General features: G+C 34.7%; 1 protein-coding gene across 1 annotated transcript in view; it reads left to right on the forward strand.

Annotated features, from left to right (window-relative positions):
• WDR27 (WD repeat domain 27) overlaps window positions 1-19,144 on the forward strand; it is a 126,747-nt gene that overhangs the window by 68,650 nt on the left and 38,953 nt on the right. Inside the window, exon 23 of the mRNA XM_072035801.1 lies at window positions 3,722-3,820. Coding sequence (XP_071891902.1) covers window positions 3,722-3,820 — 99 coding nt within the window. The remainder of the gene's footprint in view (window positions 1-3,721; window positions 3,821-19,144) is intronic.

Consider the following 19,144-nt stretch of genomic DNA (forward strand, 5'->3'; position numbering starts at 1 on the left):
TTATTTTATTGCATAAGTTTGGCAAAGTTTTGTAAGCCACTGAATTATGATGGAAAAATTTCAGCTTCACTAACCATCTCTCTGTGATACATTCTTTTCATTTAAAACATGAAGCCATGTTTCTTTTTGGCTCAGAACCTGTTGGAAAACATTATGCCTGTGATTCAGAGGATTTGTACGCCTGACTCTTGCTGCTATTCCCTTCACTTTTTTCTTGTGCCTACTTCCATGAAAATGAGGGAGGAGAGTAGCTTAAAGGAGAAAAGAAAGGTGGCAGTAAGGCAAGTTGGGGTCAGAAGGAACAGAGATGATGGGGAGTAGTAGGAAGTATAGTCCAGTCTGATGCATGTTCTCTGTCAAAGACTGGTCTTACTGTTAGCAGAAGAACTGGTGCAGCTGTTCCAACATATTTCAATCGAAGAGTAATTAGCTTGTGAAGGGAAGTAATCACTCACAATATGAACATTAAAAATTTCATAAATCTATTTTACTAGCTCCCCATGTATTAGGTGAACAGAGTCCAGAGGAATTACACTGATGCCAAACACCTGTATTTTAAAGTTGATTTTATTCTCTACAGTATTTTCCTCATTCATTTCTATTCTTTTTAAAATCTTATATCTAAGAGTTCTGTAGTGTATTAAGCAACATGACGTGTGTCTTGTTTTTGCTGTCCCCACAGTTCCAAAGGGCACAGACATATGTACAATAGTGATGGGGAGTAGAATTTGAATCTATAATGACACAAACACCCCAAAAGTGTCATAGCATTACTGGGTATTGTGATACTATCAAACCATTTTGACAAGAGGTCCACAGGATTTTGGAGAGGCATTTGGTAAGGACGAACTCTTCTTTTTCTCTCAAATACCCTCTTTCATCAGACATTTACATGCAGAGGAGCATCCTGTTCAGGAGATGGAAGTATCGCTTGCTCTTCTCTCCTTCAGCATAGTCCTTTCCTTTCTGGATTATTCCTGGATTTTGGACTTCTTACCCCAGTAGCATCTCATCTCTTGCTCATTTTCTAAATATTTCCCATTAATTATGTAGACATGATAGCACTGTCACTGTGGTGGTGAAGTACAACCTGACTGCAATCTATACAACTCATATTTGCTGGAATAGAAAAAGTCCTTGCTAGCACTTTCTCTGGTTTTTGGAAGTAAGAAAGTCCTGTGAGAAGTCTGTACCACTTGTGAAGTGGTACACACAATGTGAAGACAGGTAGCACACAATGTGACACAGCTTGGTATGAAGTAGGGAGCACAACGTTAAATTTACTGAGGTAACAAACACAGCAGCACACAGAGATGTCACATCTAATAAATGTTAATATAATTTGAGTCTTGATATAGTATAATCAGAGAGAAAAATGGAGAGTCCGTATGGAAGGAGGAGAATGGATGGATGTGATCTTGCAGCCTATAAAGCAAGGGAAATTTTGGAGGCTACTGTGATGTTAAAAACATTTCTGAAACCTTCTCTTTTTAAGTCAAATTACTTGGCAATATTGTAATCTGCTTGTAGTGTGAAGTAAATAACCAAACCTATGGCTTAGCATTTTTAAGTCAATAAAGAGGAATCTTGTGATAAACTGGAGGTATTTATAAACATAAGTTGTGTTTCTGAATGGAAAACTTCACAACAGCAAGAACTTGAGTAGTTCTGTGTACAGACTGAATTTACTACTGATATATTGTGTTGTACTCTTCATCATGTCTATTGTATATCCTTTTTCTTTTTTGGGGGGGGATTGGGAAGGGGTTGGGGTGCGTGTTATTAGAGCACTTTAATCTCTTATTGTATTTGAGTTCCCTTTGTCTATCTGTTCCCTTGTGAACTGATCACGTTCCAGGTGGTATAAGTCATAGTAGCTGTGGTATGGCCATACATTTTAAAACAAAAATTGCTGCTTGTATATTACTATCAGTCAAATACTTATTCTGACCAGTTTCCTGACATGCATAAAAGGTAGGCAGGAGGGTCTTAGTGTTTGAGACAGAGCTTCCAATTAACAAACTTCGTTTTTGTTACCCTTTGTATCCTTTAGGGAAGGACACAATGATTTTAACACATTACTGGGTTTTCTGGTGCTTCTGGTGCTCAGTTAATATGGCAATATTCATATAAAATGTTACAAAAGATCCAGAGGTTAAAAATGGATACTTATTTTTCTATCCATTTTTAGGTGCTTGACTGAAGCCAGTAGGTGGTTTTAATTCCTGGACAGAATTCAGAATTTGTGAGATATATAAACAGGATACAATTAAGTAGATTTACAGTTGGACTCTTGGATTGCCTCTCAGTGAATATAGTCATGAATGGAATAGTTGACACGGAGTACTATGCAATGTTTCTTTGGTACTGGCTTGGACTAGAGAATCGTTTGAGTCAGCTGATGAGATTTGTTTTCTGAGTGAAGCATTAAGTGATTCTCAGGAGCGGCCTATGTCCATGATTCTTTTCATGAATTGGAAGATTTGTCAGTTGAGTCCACAAGATTTGAGGACATGTATCTTGTAGTAGTTTGCAACTGAGTTGCCCTAGGTCTGAATGATTGCATTCCTCTTGGGATAGCAACAAAAAATTTTAAAGGCAAGTGTGGGTAAGGGAGCAATAGATAGGCAAGGGAGTAATAGGTTGTTGTAACAGTATGTGTGCACAGTTTGCTTTAGGTTATATTAAGCTGTCCTCCAAATTCCATGTTCATAGGCTGGGTATTTAATAAATGCAGCAGATATTAAATATGTGCAAAGGAACATTTTAGCTTTTTATTGCAACTGTGAAGTTTGGATTACCAACTTTCTGTTGTTTTATACCAGAAAAATATAGTATAAAGCATGTGACTTCGTGCAAGCATGTGACTTTCAGTACAGCTTAGTGGGGGACCTATACAACCATTTCTGTTTCAAAGCTTTTTTTAAATTTTTTTTTTTAAATGAAAGATAACACTAATTTAAATACACAATTCAGCTGTTTTCGTAGTATTGACATGTCTATGACTTTCATTGGATTTTGGATTTTTTTCTTAATACAATTCTGCATTGGTATGATTCCATTTTTTGAGCCAATAAGAGCATAGGTGTTTTGATACTAAATTGAATTTACTCCTTGGAAAGCACTTTTTACTCTTTCCTTTGAGAAGAGAAGACAGGTAGCATCATTTTTTTTTTTTTCCTCACTGATACCTGTGTTGTTCATAATAGTGATTGATTTGTTATTGAATTCTATGCTGTTCAATTTGAGACGTCAGCCTTGTGTAGAAACTGAAGGATTCTATTTCATGTAGCCACAGACCTGAGAGTTTCCAAATTTAGAAATGAAGGTTTTAGATTTCTACATATTTCTATCTAAAAAGGGTTTAAATTATGAATAACACCCTTAAAATACATTTTGGGATATACTCAATATTTAATTGTTCAAGGGGAAAAGATTACATTACTCCTTCTAAATATATATATATGTATATATATACACACATACACACACACACATACCATTTGGGTTAATTTAATTAACCATTTGTTAAATTATCCTGAGCTATAGAAATCCCTTCTAAACGTTGATGTCGTTTATACCTGTTTAACTATTTTGAAAACATTTCTAACTTCTCTGCAGATTGAATGTTTTGTCCTCTTGGAATATAATTTAATGCTTTGAGAATGTTTCATAGCTTTTTAAAATGAAAATATTACTTTTTTTTTGTTTTGTTTTTAAGGCTTATATATATGAGATGCATTCAAGTACCTTTTTACATAAACTGGGGGGACACAGAGAATGTGTCGTCAATGTGGGTTTCAGTCCTTCATCTCCACAGGTAAGACTTTTTTTTTTTTTTCTTCTCTTTGTAATTATAACATGTAAAACCTTCACTGTAAGCTTGCTCGCCTGTGTGCTTCACATTTGTCTAAAGATAATTTGGGAAAGTTACACTTCCTTATAATCAATGGAACTAATGGAATCTAGCTTTTTTTTTTTTTTTTTTTTTTTCTGAGTTTTTGTCACAAGTCATCTTCCCGTTGGTATTCCTGGACCTACCCAAGCTTCCCTGTAATATTCTCAATACCATATAATCCTCCCTCTTTCATTATGACACTTCCAATATCGACATATGTCCTCATGTCCCCTCTCTTCTGCAGTTGTTCTCTGCCCAGTCATCAGTGTTTCTCATCACTCTTTGGTATCCTCCTCAAAATGCGTCTTATAGGTACTCCTTATAAGTACTTTTTGAATCTTTAAGAATTAGCCAAACACAAAAATAGTTAGTTTATGATTCTTGATTCTTGATATTTTGATTTTTGATATTTAAATATTATTAAGGGATATTTTTTAAGATTTCAAAAATGTTTTTTTTTTCTTTTTTTTTTTCTTCTTTTTCCAATTATATATATTGCTTGGAGACTTGAAAGTCAAATCTGACCATACCCCTCAGGTATAATCTGCACTAGAGCTCAGGACTCCTGGCTATTTCTGTTCCTAGACCTTTACAGACTGGGGAGGGACCTTTTTGCAATTTACCTCTTTCTTGTCTATTTCCCATTGCTTCAGCTTTAAAGAAGAAATAATCATGCCTCCTTTCCTGAGATTACTTTGATGTTATTATAATAGCCTCTTCTGAGTTTGTGACTCAGAAGAGGTTATTATAATCTGTCATCCATATAATATAGTAATGATATGAAAAGTAAACAAAGCTAAAGAAATAACCAAAGGTTTTTTATACACACACACACCTCTACTTTTTGCTTATTCAGAATATAGAAGCTTTATTTGCTGATATATAAGACCTGTGGTCTATACAATTCTATAATACACACCATCTTTCACACACAGAGAAAATTTCTGATTAGAGTTGGATTTATACTGGGAAATATAACTTTGTTTTTCACTGTTCTTATATTTACATGTTAATTTACTGTGTCAATGTAGTGTGTAAGGGTATGTTAAACTGTTCATCTATTTTCAGCTGTAGAGTGGTTATGGTGTCCACTCTAAACTTGTGTGGGATGCTGCAGCAATAAATGCTCTCACTCACTACTTACAAAGAAGAGTTCTGCCATGGAATGTGTTATGAACTTATACGCGTAGGGGAAAAAATAAATCTATCTCAAATTACCTGAGTAGATTGCTCCTAATCCTGAGAATTTACTAAAGAAATACACTGGGACAGGGAATTAGCAAGGGACTTGGGCCTGCCCTAATTACTCAAAGGCCTGAAAATTTTACAAATCAATGTTATTTTAAATGTGCTGTATTGGAATAAACAGTCGAACAGCTTTATGACAATATTTTGAAATACTGTTATTGTTGTGTTTTGTGCCTTTCAGATATAAATAAAGAATATTCCAAAGAAATTTAGTATTAGGCAGTGACAGTTTTTATTTTTTTACTGATCAGTAATACTACAATGTGTTAGCAGCATTATATTTCAGTGTTATGTCTTAATTTTAGTACACCAATATATACATAGAAGTCTGTTATCTAAGCTGTAGAAACCAAGGCTTCCCAACAGCCAGTTTATTCCATCAAGTCTTTGCATGCTATTTTGATTCCCATAGACTTACCTTCTTTATTTTTATTTATTGGAACTGTAGTGAAACTTTCTACTTTCAATGTTTCTTCTTACTTTAAAGAGTCAAAAGTGGTAACTCTCTCTCTGTATATGACCCCGGATTGCACAGTATCTCCTCTTTACTTCACTATTTCCTCAACAAGAGCCACTACTGTTCAAAAATATTTATGGAATGAGTTTAATTTCTTTACATCTAAGAGTATTTTTTTTTTAATTTACTTATCTCATTTTTCCATATGTAAAAGAAAGTATATTTCTGTGATTTTAGAATTTCTAGAAGTTTTATTCCTTCTGCATATGTTGTTTGAACACAGAAGATGTGTTATTGCTATTCTGTGGTGAACACTATGTATTTCTAGTCTTTGGATTCAGCATTACAAGTACTGTGTTCAGTTTGGGCCTCTCTATACAAGGACGCTGATACCCTGGAATGTGCCTAGAGAAGAGCTGCAAAGCTGATGAAGGGCCTGGAACACAAGTCCTGTGAGGAGTGGCTAAGGGAACTTGGGTTGTTTATTCTGTAGAAGAGGGTGCTCAGCCGAGATCTTAGTGCTCTCTACAAATAACTGAAAGGAAAGTGTGGGGAGCTGGGGGTCAGCCTCTTCTCCCAGATAACCAGCAACAGTAGTGAAGTTCTTATATATTGAAGGGGAGAGATGACTTCCTGTAGTCCTCCAACATCATCTTCTTGTGGTCCAGCTATTGGCATGCACTTTGGTTGAAAAATTATAATCAGAGTCCAACTGATGAAATCTAGTGGCTTAGTTGCAATGCTATGACTCAAGACTTTGAAGTAACCAAGTTCAGACAAATCAGTTGATAAGAGGGGCAGAATGAGCAAAAGGTATAAAGAAAGTGCTGCCTATGGATGGTATAACTGAGTGTACCTCTGGACAACAGGCCTTCCATAATGAACTTCATAAAAAATCACACAGTTAATTTGGTATTGTGGCTAAAAGCTAGAAGTTCAAGGACCAAAACCCATTTTCATGAAGAGCTCTTCCTTGAGAAATGAGAGCTGTGGATTTCAACTATGTTACAATTTTCCCCATAGTTATGGTTCTGGGGAAAGATTTGGAAACTGATGTTATCAGGAATACCTTACCAAAAAGCAAGAAATAGGCAGAAACTGCTGTTTTGAAAGATTATGGCTAAAATGTAAGGTTGGATAACTAAGTTTTTCTCCATAAAGTAGTCTGAAAAGCTTTCTAAGTATTTCTGGGGGGAGTTGTATAACAAAGAACAACAACAAACAACAAACAAACCAACCAATCCCCTACCCTAATACGCCTTCCCCCCCCCCCCCAAATTATATATATCTATATGTATACACACACACACCTAAGTTTTCCAGCAAAGGAGTTGGCATGCAGTTATATTCAGAGGTGCTAGGAGAAGGCTGCAGAAGCTAAAATTGCAATGAGAATCTTTTAGAGTGGGAAAAAAGTGAGCCACACGTGAATCAGAAAATAATCCCATGCTTTGAAAGAAAGACTTTGTATGAGGCAGCCTGAGTCTCCAACGCTGGAAGATTTTTATACCTACTGCTACCACTAGTTAGGGATTTAACATCGACACTGTTTTTGTTTCATCCAATGTTTGAATGAATACAGTTAAGAATTAGATTGTGTTCTGGATAACCTCTGCACAAAGCCCCATTGCATTCAGAGTGAAACACTGGCAGGGGAAAGATTAAGGGGTGAAAAAAGGGAAGTGACTGATGAGTGAAATTCAAACATTCTGGCTGATCTTTCTGCTGTGGAAAGATCCAGCCAAATGTGAGGTGTATTGGCAGCACTCCAGTTCAGTGGTTCCTTGCCCAGCACCTGTCCATGAGGCAGTTTGTTCCAACCATTATTATAAGTCTCACTTGCATAAATGTTCTTCCAGAAATGAGAGAGAGAAAACCTGGATGGGTAGTGATTTTTTGGTGATTTATAGTGACTTTATTATTATTATTATTATTTACTGATGGGCATTTTTCCTTTCATCAGATTGTATTTTGGAGTTATTTATCAAACGGTTGCCATGAAAGCCAGAGGAGTCAGATAACATTGTTTTTTTTTTATTTTAATTTTCAAGACAATTTCTCAGTTTTAGCCTCTCAGTCTTCTTTCCCTATTTCATTAATTTTTCAAAACGTATATAGGGAAAAGTATTTAGCTAACCACAAATATTAATTGAATTTCAATCTGTTTTAAGGAATATATGTTAAGGGATATTTTAATTTTTCATTATAAGAACTGCAACTATTAACTCCAATACACTTGTGTGAATCTAAGTTAAAATAGGATGGGAATCTTATCATCCAAATGGGGAAGGAATAAATCATCTCTTTATGAAATAGTTTTGAAGCAGAATAAAAGCAAATGGGGACACTATTGCCATCTGCTGGTTTTCTTGGTGGCTTTTGTATAGTGTTGGTTTCATCTTTATACAAGCTGGGGGTATGCTGTCACATATTACTTCTCTTATTTCTAGTTGCTTTCAAAAATAAAAATAAAAAAGGAGCTCCAAACTGTGAGCCAATGTAGGGTGCTGGAATTCATTACTTCAGGACTGAATCATAACTGATACCAGTTTGCAGTGCTACAGCCCCACTGATGTTCTGAGGGGTAGCTTTGAGAGACAGCGAAAAGACACACACACACACACACACAAATAGGCATGCCTCTTGTGAAGGCATGACAATTTAAAATTGTCATTTAGAAAGCATTAATATCTTTTGACTTCCACATAATTTCAAATAGAAAATAGAAATTGCTTGCTCATAATGTGAATGAAACAGCTCACAAGTTGTTTTATCAGGAAAATATATAATGTACATGTGTGTACATTATGTTACATTGATTTTTTTTTCCATTAATTTGTCTTATTGTATGTTCAGTGAGTACAACTGTATTTCAAATAGCATTAGCTTCAGGCATATTGTTATATCATGGCAAGTTTAGGTCACAAAATAATGGACAGTGTGTGAATTACTTTGCAGATGGAGAATTTTAAATAAATGATAGAGATCTGGAAATTTCTTCCGCAGATAGATTTCTACCTGTGGATTTCACTGAAAATTTCATACTGATTTTCTGCTCACCTGGTTGAAGGGAGACATACATAGTGCTCCTAGAAAGGAGGTTTGCTTGTGGATCTTTCGGACAGGCACTAAAACAACCACTTGAGTCAGAATTGGCTACAGGTAGTTTTGGATGTGTCTGGGAATATGAGTTATTGTCTTTTACTAGTTACTAACAAAGTATACTTTTCCTGGTGGTAGCATCTGGAGATTTCACATTAGAACAAATGGTATAAAAATGCTATTCTTTTGCGATTTTGGTTCACTATTGATGGTTCACTTCATCATATATTTTTCCACAATAGAGGTAGCTTTTTTAGTGATATGGAAAATTCTTTTTCAGACTTTAATTTGCTGAGTTTTGGCTTTAGTATCAAATCAGTCTTGTGTCATCCCTATGTAGGCCAAATTTTTTCCAGTATGATATTCTTCCTTAAGACTCAGGACTATCTTGTCAGAGATTAAATCATGTAGATATAAAACTTGTGACCAGTTTGACCTCTAATATGACTTTTCTGAAGTCAGGAAAACTCTTTCACGTGGTTCTTTTGATCCTAGTCACAAATATATCAAAAATAGTAGATGTAAATAGAATCTGGTAGTTTTAGCTTTTATTTCTCCTTTAATTTTCTGTCTGAGAGGAATAAGCAGCCAGCTGTCAGTTTTTCTGATCTTCCATTCCTGGAGTGACCTTTGTACTCATGAAAGAAGTAGAAGCAGAAGATGGAAAGTAAGCTCACTTGGACCTATAGGGGGAAGCTGTAGTCATATCAGAAAACTCCAGAGGAGTGTATCTGGGAGTGTGAGTGCTCTCCTAATGAGAAAGCAGCAAGGATGAGGCAATGAAAAGTGGTGAGAACATTTGTTTGCATGGCAGAAAGTTCACTTAAGTTAAAATCTGGCAGCTCGGTAGCAGATAATGAACAGAGGACCCCTGGTGTTATATGAGATGATAAAACATTACAAATCTATAAAGGGTAGCAACGGTTTCCTGAAGCCTCAGAAAGCTAGATACTGAGACTATGGACGTAAGGATATTTGTGGAAAAGGACACCTGGTAAAAATCTGAAGACTGAATGTTTTCTTTTGGGTTTTAATTAACACCAGAACAAATACACTTTTGCAAGTGGGTTGCTTTTCATCTCAGAAGAAACAGTTTCTTAGATTCTAGGAATTTTTTTGGCCTGAGCTGAACTGAGTATGCCTCTGATATGCCTGTTAAACAATTACAGTTGATATGCCTATAAAATGATATTCTGTAAATGCACTACTGTCCTGCTTAAAAATTATTGTTAAAGGAGAAAAAAAGACACTTATTTTTTTGACCTGGAGGGTGGTACTACTAAATTGTTAATTATTCCAGAATATAACAAATTACCAAAACTAATTGTTCTAGTATCTTTTCTACTTTAGAGAACTTCAAGCATCTTCTGTGATGTGCACAGCTATCTTAGGTGATTTTTCTTAAGAGCAAGCTATTTTGCTATCTTAAAATTTTTACTTTTATGCCAGAGTATATGTTAAACAAAACATATTTGCAACTGCATGCTTAAGCTAGCATATTTTATTTCACGTTTTTGATGAACTGGGTCTGTACATCCAGTCAGTCAACTCTTCCTTGCATGTCTTAACAACAAGTCTTCAACACTTTACTTACTATTCTGCAGCACTGTCCTTTCTACATACTACTTTAAGATGCTGACGAAGAGGTTTCAATTGTTTGTTTTCCTTATGAGCAGTAGGTTGCAGTAATGCAGGCTTTGTATGAGGACTGTCTTTGCCAACAATTGTACTACGGTTTGTGTCTGGTGAGAAGTTATTTTCTTGATTCTCATCCAAATAAAGAAGATACCTGCATTAAAAAGGAAAAAAAAAAGCCTTATGCTGACCTTGCACTCTCTGCAGTTGAATGTATTCTTTCCTTGTCTTCTCTTTGTAGTGTTAGCCAAACCTGTGTACTCTCATTTCTGTGACTAGTCTCTGTGACTCGAATGGCAGTTTGAGGTGGTTGTGTTCTTAAATTTAATGAGCACATCAGTTTAATTTTTCTATCCAATTTACTGAAACACCAGTCTGACTGAATTTTATTTCACTGTAAAACATTTATTATCATAGTATTATTTCTAAAATAGATTGGGACAGCAGAACTAAGACAACTTTTCCTAACTCTTATCAGCTAAATGATGCTTAAGTTTGATACACTTGTAAATGGTACAAATTTGTGTAAAGCAGCCAAAGGTAGATGCATGTATCTTTGCATATTCTTATGAGACTAAGACTACAAGACTTAGGAGGAAAAGTTGGACTGGGCCAAAAATAAGGATAAAAAGAACTCTGTGAAATGCAACAGCTCCTTGAAGGCTGTTGAAGAAATGTGGCAGGGAGCGAGACCTTTGGTGGTGTTTTGTTTTGTTTTGCTTGGGTTATGTTTGTTTGTTTTTATGTAAGAGTGCTTTTTGTTTAAAAAAAAAAAGTAATTGACTGATGTAGCTGTGTAGCTTACATCTTCAGAAACAAGCAAATAACTTGTTAATAATAGTCTAGTCTATGAGAAACTCTTCAAATTTAGTGAGCTGCATAATCCGTCAACTTGCAAAGATTACATGGATTTAGAAATTCAGTCAAAGCACAAAATTACAGCTTGTCTTTTATCCTAAATATAGTCCTATTCTAAGTGGCTTGGGGGAAAGGAGGGGCTTCAGCTTTACCACCTGTGGGAATTCTCAAAGGGGGCCTGATTTCCTTAGAGTGCCTAGTTTGGTTCCTACCTTTAAGTTACTGTTTACATTTACAAATCTTGGTCTTTGCTTTTGTAAGGTCTGCTTTAATTGGGGAGGAAGCTTCTGGCTGTACCAAAATTGTACTATGAGGGCACTTGAGTCTGTGGAGAATCTAAAAGAGTGACACAGCAGGTAGTCCTACTGAGTTTATTCTAGTCTTTGGTATCTCATAACCAGAGTTTCTCACTTTGCATGTTTGTCTCTGCATATAGCAGGAATAATGTTTCTTTTGCAGCTTTTAATAAACAGTAATGCTTTGTATAACTTAGTATGAGAGTTGTTGTTTAGCAGAAAAGTTTGCTTATACTTAAGAAATTATTGTAAGCACATATGACAACACTGAAGAAGGATGTGGATTTTTTTTTTTTTTTAAAGGAAAATCTTCTGAGAGCTAGCAAGGACAATATAATTCAGTTTAACCATGGGATACTCCAGCCATTCTAAGTATGTTGCCAGCAAACCACAGCTGTACAGCATATGATTTTAGATAAATATGCTTGCACTGGTAAGCTTCTCAATTTATAGCACATATGTCATAAAATCTTTACTGTAGTTCTTACAAGTGTAGATATTTTATTGAATGGCATTAATAGCCTGAATGAACTTAAGTGATGGTACTAAAAAATTGGTTACTCAGCTGTTTGACTTGAGTTCTATTTACCAAGAATGTAGACAGGGAGAGCTGGGGTCACTTGTGGACTGGCAGGAGATAGGATTGGCTGGGAGCAGGAAGGAAAGGCACCAGCTGTAGTCATAGGAATACTCTGGAGAAAAGACAGCTTCTTGGAGATCATCAGATAGAAAATGAGGGCGAAGGGGGAAAGGTGGAGACTAACTGTAAGAACTGGAGGCAACTGACCTACATATGTATGGAAAGAAGTGATGATATTGGAGAGATGAAGAGAGTGCCTAGAAGGAGGGAGTGAAAGCCCTACAGAGAGAGGTCAGAGAATAGCTGCAAAGTTAACAATAATAGTTTCTACGCTTTAAGTTATGCCTTCTTTCTGAAAAAAAAATAAAATAGCAAAAGTGAGATGCCCAAAGCCTGGTTTTCATAGTTGCTGAGAACCCCCAGTTGATCTTAAGAGATCTGAAAATCAGTGTGCTCAATGCCTCAAAAAAACTACCCTTCAAATGACACAAAGTGAAGTGGCCAGATAAAGTAACCTCTCTTGTTCCCCTCACACACCACAAAACTGCTTTGCAGGACCCAATAATATAACACTGAAAAGGATAAACTAATGAACATCTACTTTTCATGCTTCACAAAGGGGCATTTAGAAAAATATTTTGTGCAGCGGAAATCTTGTGCTTCAATTACAGTCTTAGCTTAAGTGAGGAAGCTTTGGCAAACAGGAAGAAGTAAAGGACTAATCATTAGGAATTTGTTCAATTGTGTTCCTTTCATAGAAGTACGAATTAGGATTTAATTGTCTTATATAGTCCTCTAGGAAGTTGTCTTTCAAATATCTCATTTCTTTATCTTTCTCTCTGTCATCATCAAGCATTTCTCTTAACAAAGACCATTCAGAGAATGCAGTCCAATGCTTGCTGATGCTAGAAATCATTTTTGGGGAGAGATCAGTTCTACAGTTCCTGGTCTTTCATGTAGAACAGGTACAAAGTGTTTTGCCCCACCTTGATTAAAATCCACGCATTTGCATTACAAGCAGATTCCAGCTTCTTACATGGTCTTCAAGAAATGTAGGACCAAACGTATTGGCAATTATGATATAAATGTATAATATATAAATGTATATAATATATATATATATATAAATATATAAATATATAAATGTATATAAATATATAAATATATAAATGTATATAATATATATATAATATATATTATATATATATATAAATATATATATAAAATATAAATATATATAAATATATATATAATATATATTATATATATGTATAATATATATAAATGTATATATATATAAATGTATAAATGATATAAATGTATAGAGGATGTATAAGAAATCAGAACTCAGCTGTTAAAAGTACAATTAGATGAAACACAAGCAAAATGAAGTGTCAAATATAATGCATTCCAAATGATCTTTTGGAAAAGGGAATGCTAAATCTTAGCTAACAGATTAAATATGAAAAGAAAAACAGACACAACTTCTGTCTCAAATTAAAATAGCAACATAAAACGATTCCAGCTGTCCGGTGGAGTATGATATAGCCACACCAAACATTTTGGCCTAGCTCCTGGCTGTATCTGAACTGTGTACAGCACAATTTGGGGAAGGAGGGAAGCAGAAATTCTTTAAAGCTGCCTTTTGTGCTTCTTTTCTTACAAACTTCCACTCTACTGCATAAAGAACAGCAGGCTCAGAACTGCCCAGTTCTTCACCCTCTAACAAGCATTCTGCATGAGCTGATTTGGCAGATGGGGGCTTCTGTTTTGCCGTCTTTCTTTCAGGACTGTAGCATGTGTTGGAGTAGGCAGGAAAGAATAAATCCTGATAAGAGCATCTTGTAACTGTTATGCTGTAGAAATATTCAAGAGCTGGGATCACCATTGTTCCTAGCTGCTGCATTTCTGAAGAGTGGTATTTGAGATGTCTAACAACTATGGTTATTCATGTGTTAAAATGATTGTATTATAATCTGAGGAGATCGTAAATAAAATATGAAAAAACATAGATGAACCATATCATGCTAGCTGAAACATCCTGTGACTTTTTTTTTTTAACCAGTCTTAAGCAGTATCCCATCCCTCAAGCTGTTGACTCATGTAAGAACCTTTCTTGAAACAAGTAGGTCACTTTCCCACTGCCATACTACAAGCCCATGTGTGGGACTTTTTCAAACATTTATGTCCTTCATTTCTGCTCTCCTGCTAAGAACACCTGGAGAGAGTCACATTGACTTCTGACATTACCTGGTCAGAAAATCCTGACAAAAAAGACAGTGAAGAAGAGAATACATGTATACTATGCACTGAAGAGAAGTTAGGTTTGGAGAAAGGCAAATTATAAAGATGTAGCTCATCTTTGAATGTTACCTCAGTAAGTGTGTTACTCTTTCACCTGAATGCAAGTAAGCCACTTCTTAGATCAGATATTCTGAAGAAGGATCAACAGAGGATGATGGCAGAAACATGAAACTCTAGCATATTTGTTCTCCCTAACTTTGGTTATTTTATTTCTGTTTTCCAAGAGAAGCTAGTTCAATGCCTGGAAACAGGGAAAGAGTGACAGAAAAAGAAATGTGATGTGATATAACCTCCAGTTATAAGAGAATAACCTGAAACAGAATATGATTTTATTTTATTTTTTTTTCTAAGGTTGATCAATTTTAATGTAGAAAATGTTTTAGTGTATGTCATTTATCTTATTTTAATGTTTTCATTTTGCCTTGTCAAATGCTGTAATAAAACAGAAAACATTTCTGCTTGTATGACATCTAACACGGAATAGTCTAAGATGTGAATTTAAAGTAAAAATAGCCATTATAGCCAACTGAGGCTAATTTTTACTACAGCTGCTTATCAATGATTAATGTTTTCCTGCAGTTTCCTAGAGTTCCTACTCCTTGTTTATTAGTTGCCTTTTGTCATGTTACAAACCATTTAATTAACAGAAGGAAAAAAACTAACACTAGAATTTGTGTCTGAAAAAGTATAGGAGGTAAAGTTGGCCAGAATTTTACATTCCTATATCCTTCCCCTTACAATGTTCATGCAAAGGTAGGAAAACTAGACCCTGTGTCAATTACTCTGACTGTGACAGAAAAGCCAGTATATCAGGTGAAAGCCAATACATATGGAAAATGCCAAGGAGATGGTCTACCAGGCCACTTGCTCTGCTACACTGCTGCTTTTCTGAAGAAAATCTCTGAAGGATCATGCAACCAAGAGAATAGTGAATTATAATTGTTATTTTTTCACATACAAAAATATGGTTGAAGTTAATGGAAATTAATACAGCATATCAATGTATGTAAACATGCATTATTTTAATAGATTATCTTAGAAGATTATTTTTTTAAACATATCTTCAATTAACTCATATATTTAATTGAAAAAAACAAACATTAAAGATCACAAATAAACGTACTTCAGTGATGCTTCATTTACTTTAAAGTTAGTATAATTACATTTCGGGGACAAGTCTTTAGCACGTTGTTTGGAAAACACCAGGATCATGTAACAGAAACACTGAAACGAATGTATCCAGATGATGCTTTAGGAAAAAAAAAAGATATAGAAGCAAAGAAATACATTGGGTATTAATGTCAGAAAACATTGGTTCATTCATTCATTCATTCCAGAAGAACAAAAAGAGATTGAAATAGTAGAAAGGAAAAGTATTGCTTGAAGTTTAAATAAACATTAACACTTGAAAAAATGCTACCATTGAAAAAAAATGTTTGTCTGATTTTTGTGTGAATGTTTTAACTAGTTTTTAAAAATAAAAAACAACAACAACAACAAAAAAGTAACAACAACACAAACTAGAGACCAACTATTTTAATGTAGTGGAAATATAAAATATATCAAAGCATGTTTTCATATTTAATTCCTGAGATGAAGATAGGTATAGAATGTAGAAAAGGGCCGTTGACATTAAAAATATCCTCCTGCAATTTTCTGTTACTCCAGCCAGATCAATGACTTGATCCAAATTATCTTCCAGTCAATTCTTTATGAGGTCAAGTTTTTATTAGGCCATGAGACAGGGATAAGAGCAAACATCCAAAGTGGGAGGAGGAATAAGGCAACAGGCATTGAATATTGGCACTACAGATGTGTCTGTGCTCTCAGGTAGTTAGTCAAGTTCTGAAATCTACACTATTCTAATTTTTTGTTTAAACTTAATATAAATCTTTAATCTATAAGTAGCAAGGACAGATAATAAAAGAAGACAGTAAATATTCTGAATAAGAACAGATGCAACAGACATCACAAGATTAAATAGGCAGCATTGCTAGAGTCTAGGGAAAAATTGAACACAATTTTCACTTATATTCTATTTTAGAAAAGTGATACACATGGTTAGGGAAGAAAAAAATGCCTAAAAACTGATTGCCTTTGAGCCAGTCATTGATCTAGAACAAGATCTTGGGGTTCCATAGTTGCATGTAAACATCAGTTTAATGTTTAGTAGCAGTGAGTAAAACAATGTTGAGTTATGAGGAAAGAAACAGAAAGCAGAACAGACATCTTCATGTTATTGTATACATACATGACAGTCTATGTGCAAGTTTGTTCTGCCAATCTCAAAAAAAGATATAATAAAATTGGAAATGATTCAGAAAAGACTCACCAAGTTGCTCAGAGACATGGAATGACTTTGACAGAGGAAGTAACGGATTAGAATAAAGATTCTTCAGCCTGGAAAAGAAGCAATTCTGAGATGTTATATGAGATGTCTAAATAAGTCATGCGGAAATTTCATAGCCTGCAGAAGATGGGTGAGAAATAGTTGTTCATTTTTCAATAGTGAATTAATGGACATCAGATGAAGGTGCCATAGCTTGAAAACAAATTAAACAAGGATTTTCCCTAAAAATAGTTAATTTTTGGAATACCTTGATATGGGATACTGTACATGCTCAAAATTTATATTGCTTTAAAGGAAGACTGGACATATTCATAGGCAAGAAATCCATTAAAGGTAAATCAGAATACATAGAAATCACATTTAACGTGAAATGTGTTTGGGTTTCAAGTTCTACGGTCAGAACATTAGGGATCATAGAATCATAGAATCATAGAATATCCTGAGTTGGAAGGGACCCTTAAGGACGATGTACTTAGTCTCTTCTTATAACGTGCTATTCTTAAAAGTTAATCTCTTACATTCTTATTTCCTGAGCATCCACTTTGGGTCACTATCAGAGGCAGGATATTGGGCTGGTGTAACCCAGTACAGTCATTCTCATAAATTTTCTCACGTATTTTTCCACAGCCCAAAGGCGGAGTTACCTCTACATTTGAATTTACTAACTCTGCCTTTATTTTACATGTGTTCTTTAAGTAAGTATTTTGCTAGTGACCTGGATAAAGTTATATCAGATCTTTGATTATGTCATAAAAAAAAACAACTGAAACCTCATATTTGTGGCTATGATCTCATTGAAAAATTTCTATATGTTTAGCCAATGCATGTAGCTGATATTGTTATTATAGTTAATGTAATGCCTGAGCTTTTTTATACAAAAGTGACATAGTCTCTCTTTTTTCCTGTTTTCTCCGTTTCTTCCTTCTTTTGTAACCTCTGTATGAATAAGGCTGTGCTCCACTCTTCCAAAAATGGTAACTGTTGTTTTTCACCATTAACTTTCTTCAGCATCTGTTGGAGCAAAGGTACAATGACCTTTATTATGATGCTGATAACAAACAAGGCCATTTAATTTCACAGTTGACATTATTTATTTTACAAAAATCCCCTCACACACACCTTTTTTTACCCCCTTAAACCTGAACAGATGGGTAACATGGACTGCATCTAACTAATCCCTTTTAGAACATGTGTCATATCTATGGTACAGTAATACTCTTAATTCCACACATCAGGCTTTTATACTTCCTTTTTTTTTAGTGCTCAGGTTGATTCAGGTTTCATCCCATTATTGATGTCATTGTGAATGCTATCAGTAATGGCAATAGCAGAAAATTTAGGGAATAAAGAACTCTATACATTATGATTTTGATCACCCTTTTTTACAACTTTATTGTTAGGACTAGCTGCCCTACTTGTAACAGCAGAAACACAGACAACTGAAGTACTATCACCATTTTAAGAGATTTTACAGTTTTCCAGGTGAAATCTTCAGGGAAAAAACAACACAAAACAAACAAACAAACCAACAAAAAGAACACCACCCTGTGATTCTTGTGATCTTAAAAAGTGTGATTTGAAACTTAGCTGTTCATATATTGAAATTCTAAATTATTGCTCTCCTCTCATTTTTGGAAGCAGAAATCGTGGAGTCTTTGTTTGTTTGTGGGTGCATGTGAGTGTACTTTAAATGACACTGAAACTCCCTTTTGATAAGATTTCAGTCTGCATTTTTTCACACTGACAGAAAATAACTCCTTGTAAGTTTCATAAATTTTTGGAGAAAAATCACTAGATTTCATCATTTTTAAAGTAGACTAGCATCACCACAACTAGATGATCTACACAATTTACCTTTAGATTCTACTAAATTTTGTATTCAATACGTATTTACACATAAAAATCATTGGGAAAGCTTCTTATTTTTGCTCAGAAAAAATCCGAGAACTATACACAGATGATGCTGAGTTTATGATATCTTTAGTAAGTACTAAACAAAAAGCAATATTTTTTTTTCTGTTATTTCAATGCACTTTTTACAAGTGCTTTTGTCATTTTCTGAAAAAATAAACAAAACCTGACGTTGCTTTCATTGCTTGTTCAGTGAAGTCCAAGGTTCCTATCAGGCTAGGTGCCCGCTAGGTGTTACCTCAGTGAGCCTTATAACTTAAAAGGCGATAATGTTTTTCCATATTTTCTTATGTATATGCCTGTTACTTCAGTTCTTTCAAAAGCCTCACAATTTTCAGGTCATGCCATATGCAGAGACCTCAGGAAAAGGCAAGGATATCTAAATTTTAGTGTATCCAAAAAGGGATAAAGCAATCATGGTTTTAGATCTCAATTAGAGCTGTGTACATTGAGCAGTAATAGATTAAATTTTTCCTTGCTTTGAAGAAACAAATTTCTTTTTTCC

This window comes from Anas platyrhynchos, chromosome 3 (genome assembly GCF_047663525.1).
Source record: "Anas platyrhynchos isolate ZD024472 breed Pekin duck chromosome 3, IASCAAS_PekinDuck_T2T, whole genome shotgun sequence".
Lineage (NCBI taxonomy): Eukaryota > Metazoa > Chordata > Aves > Anseriformes > Anatidae > Anas > Anas platyrhynchos.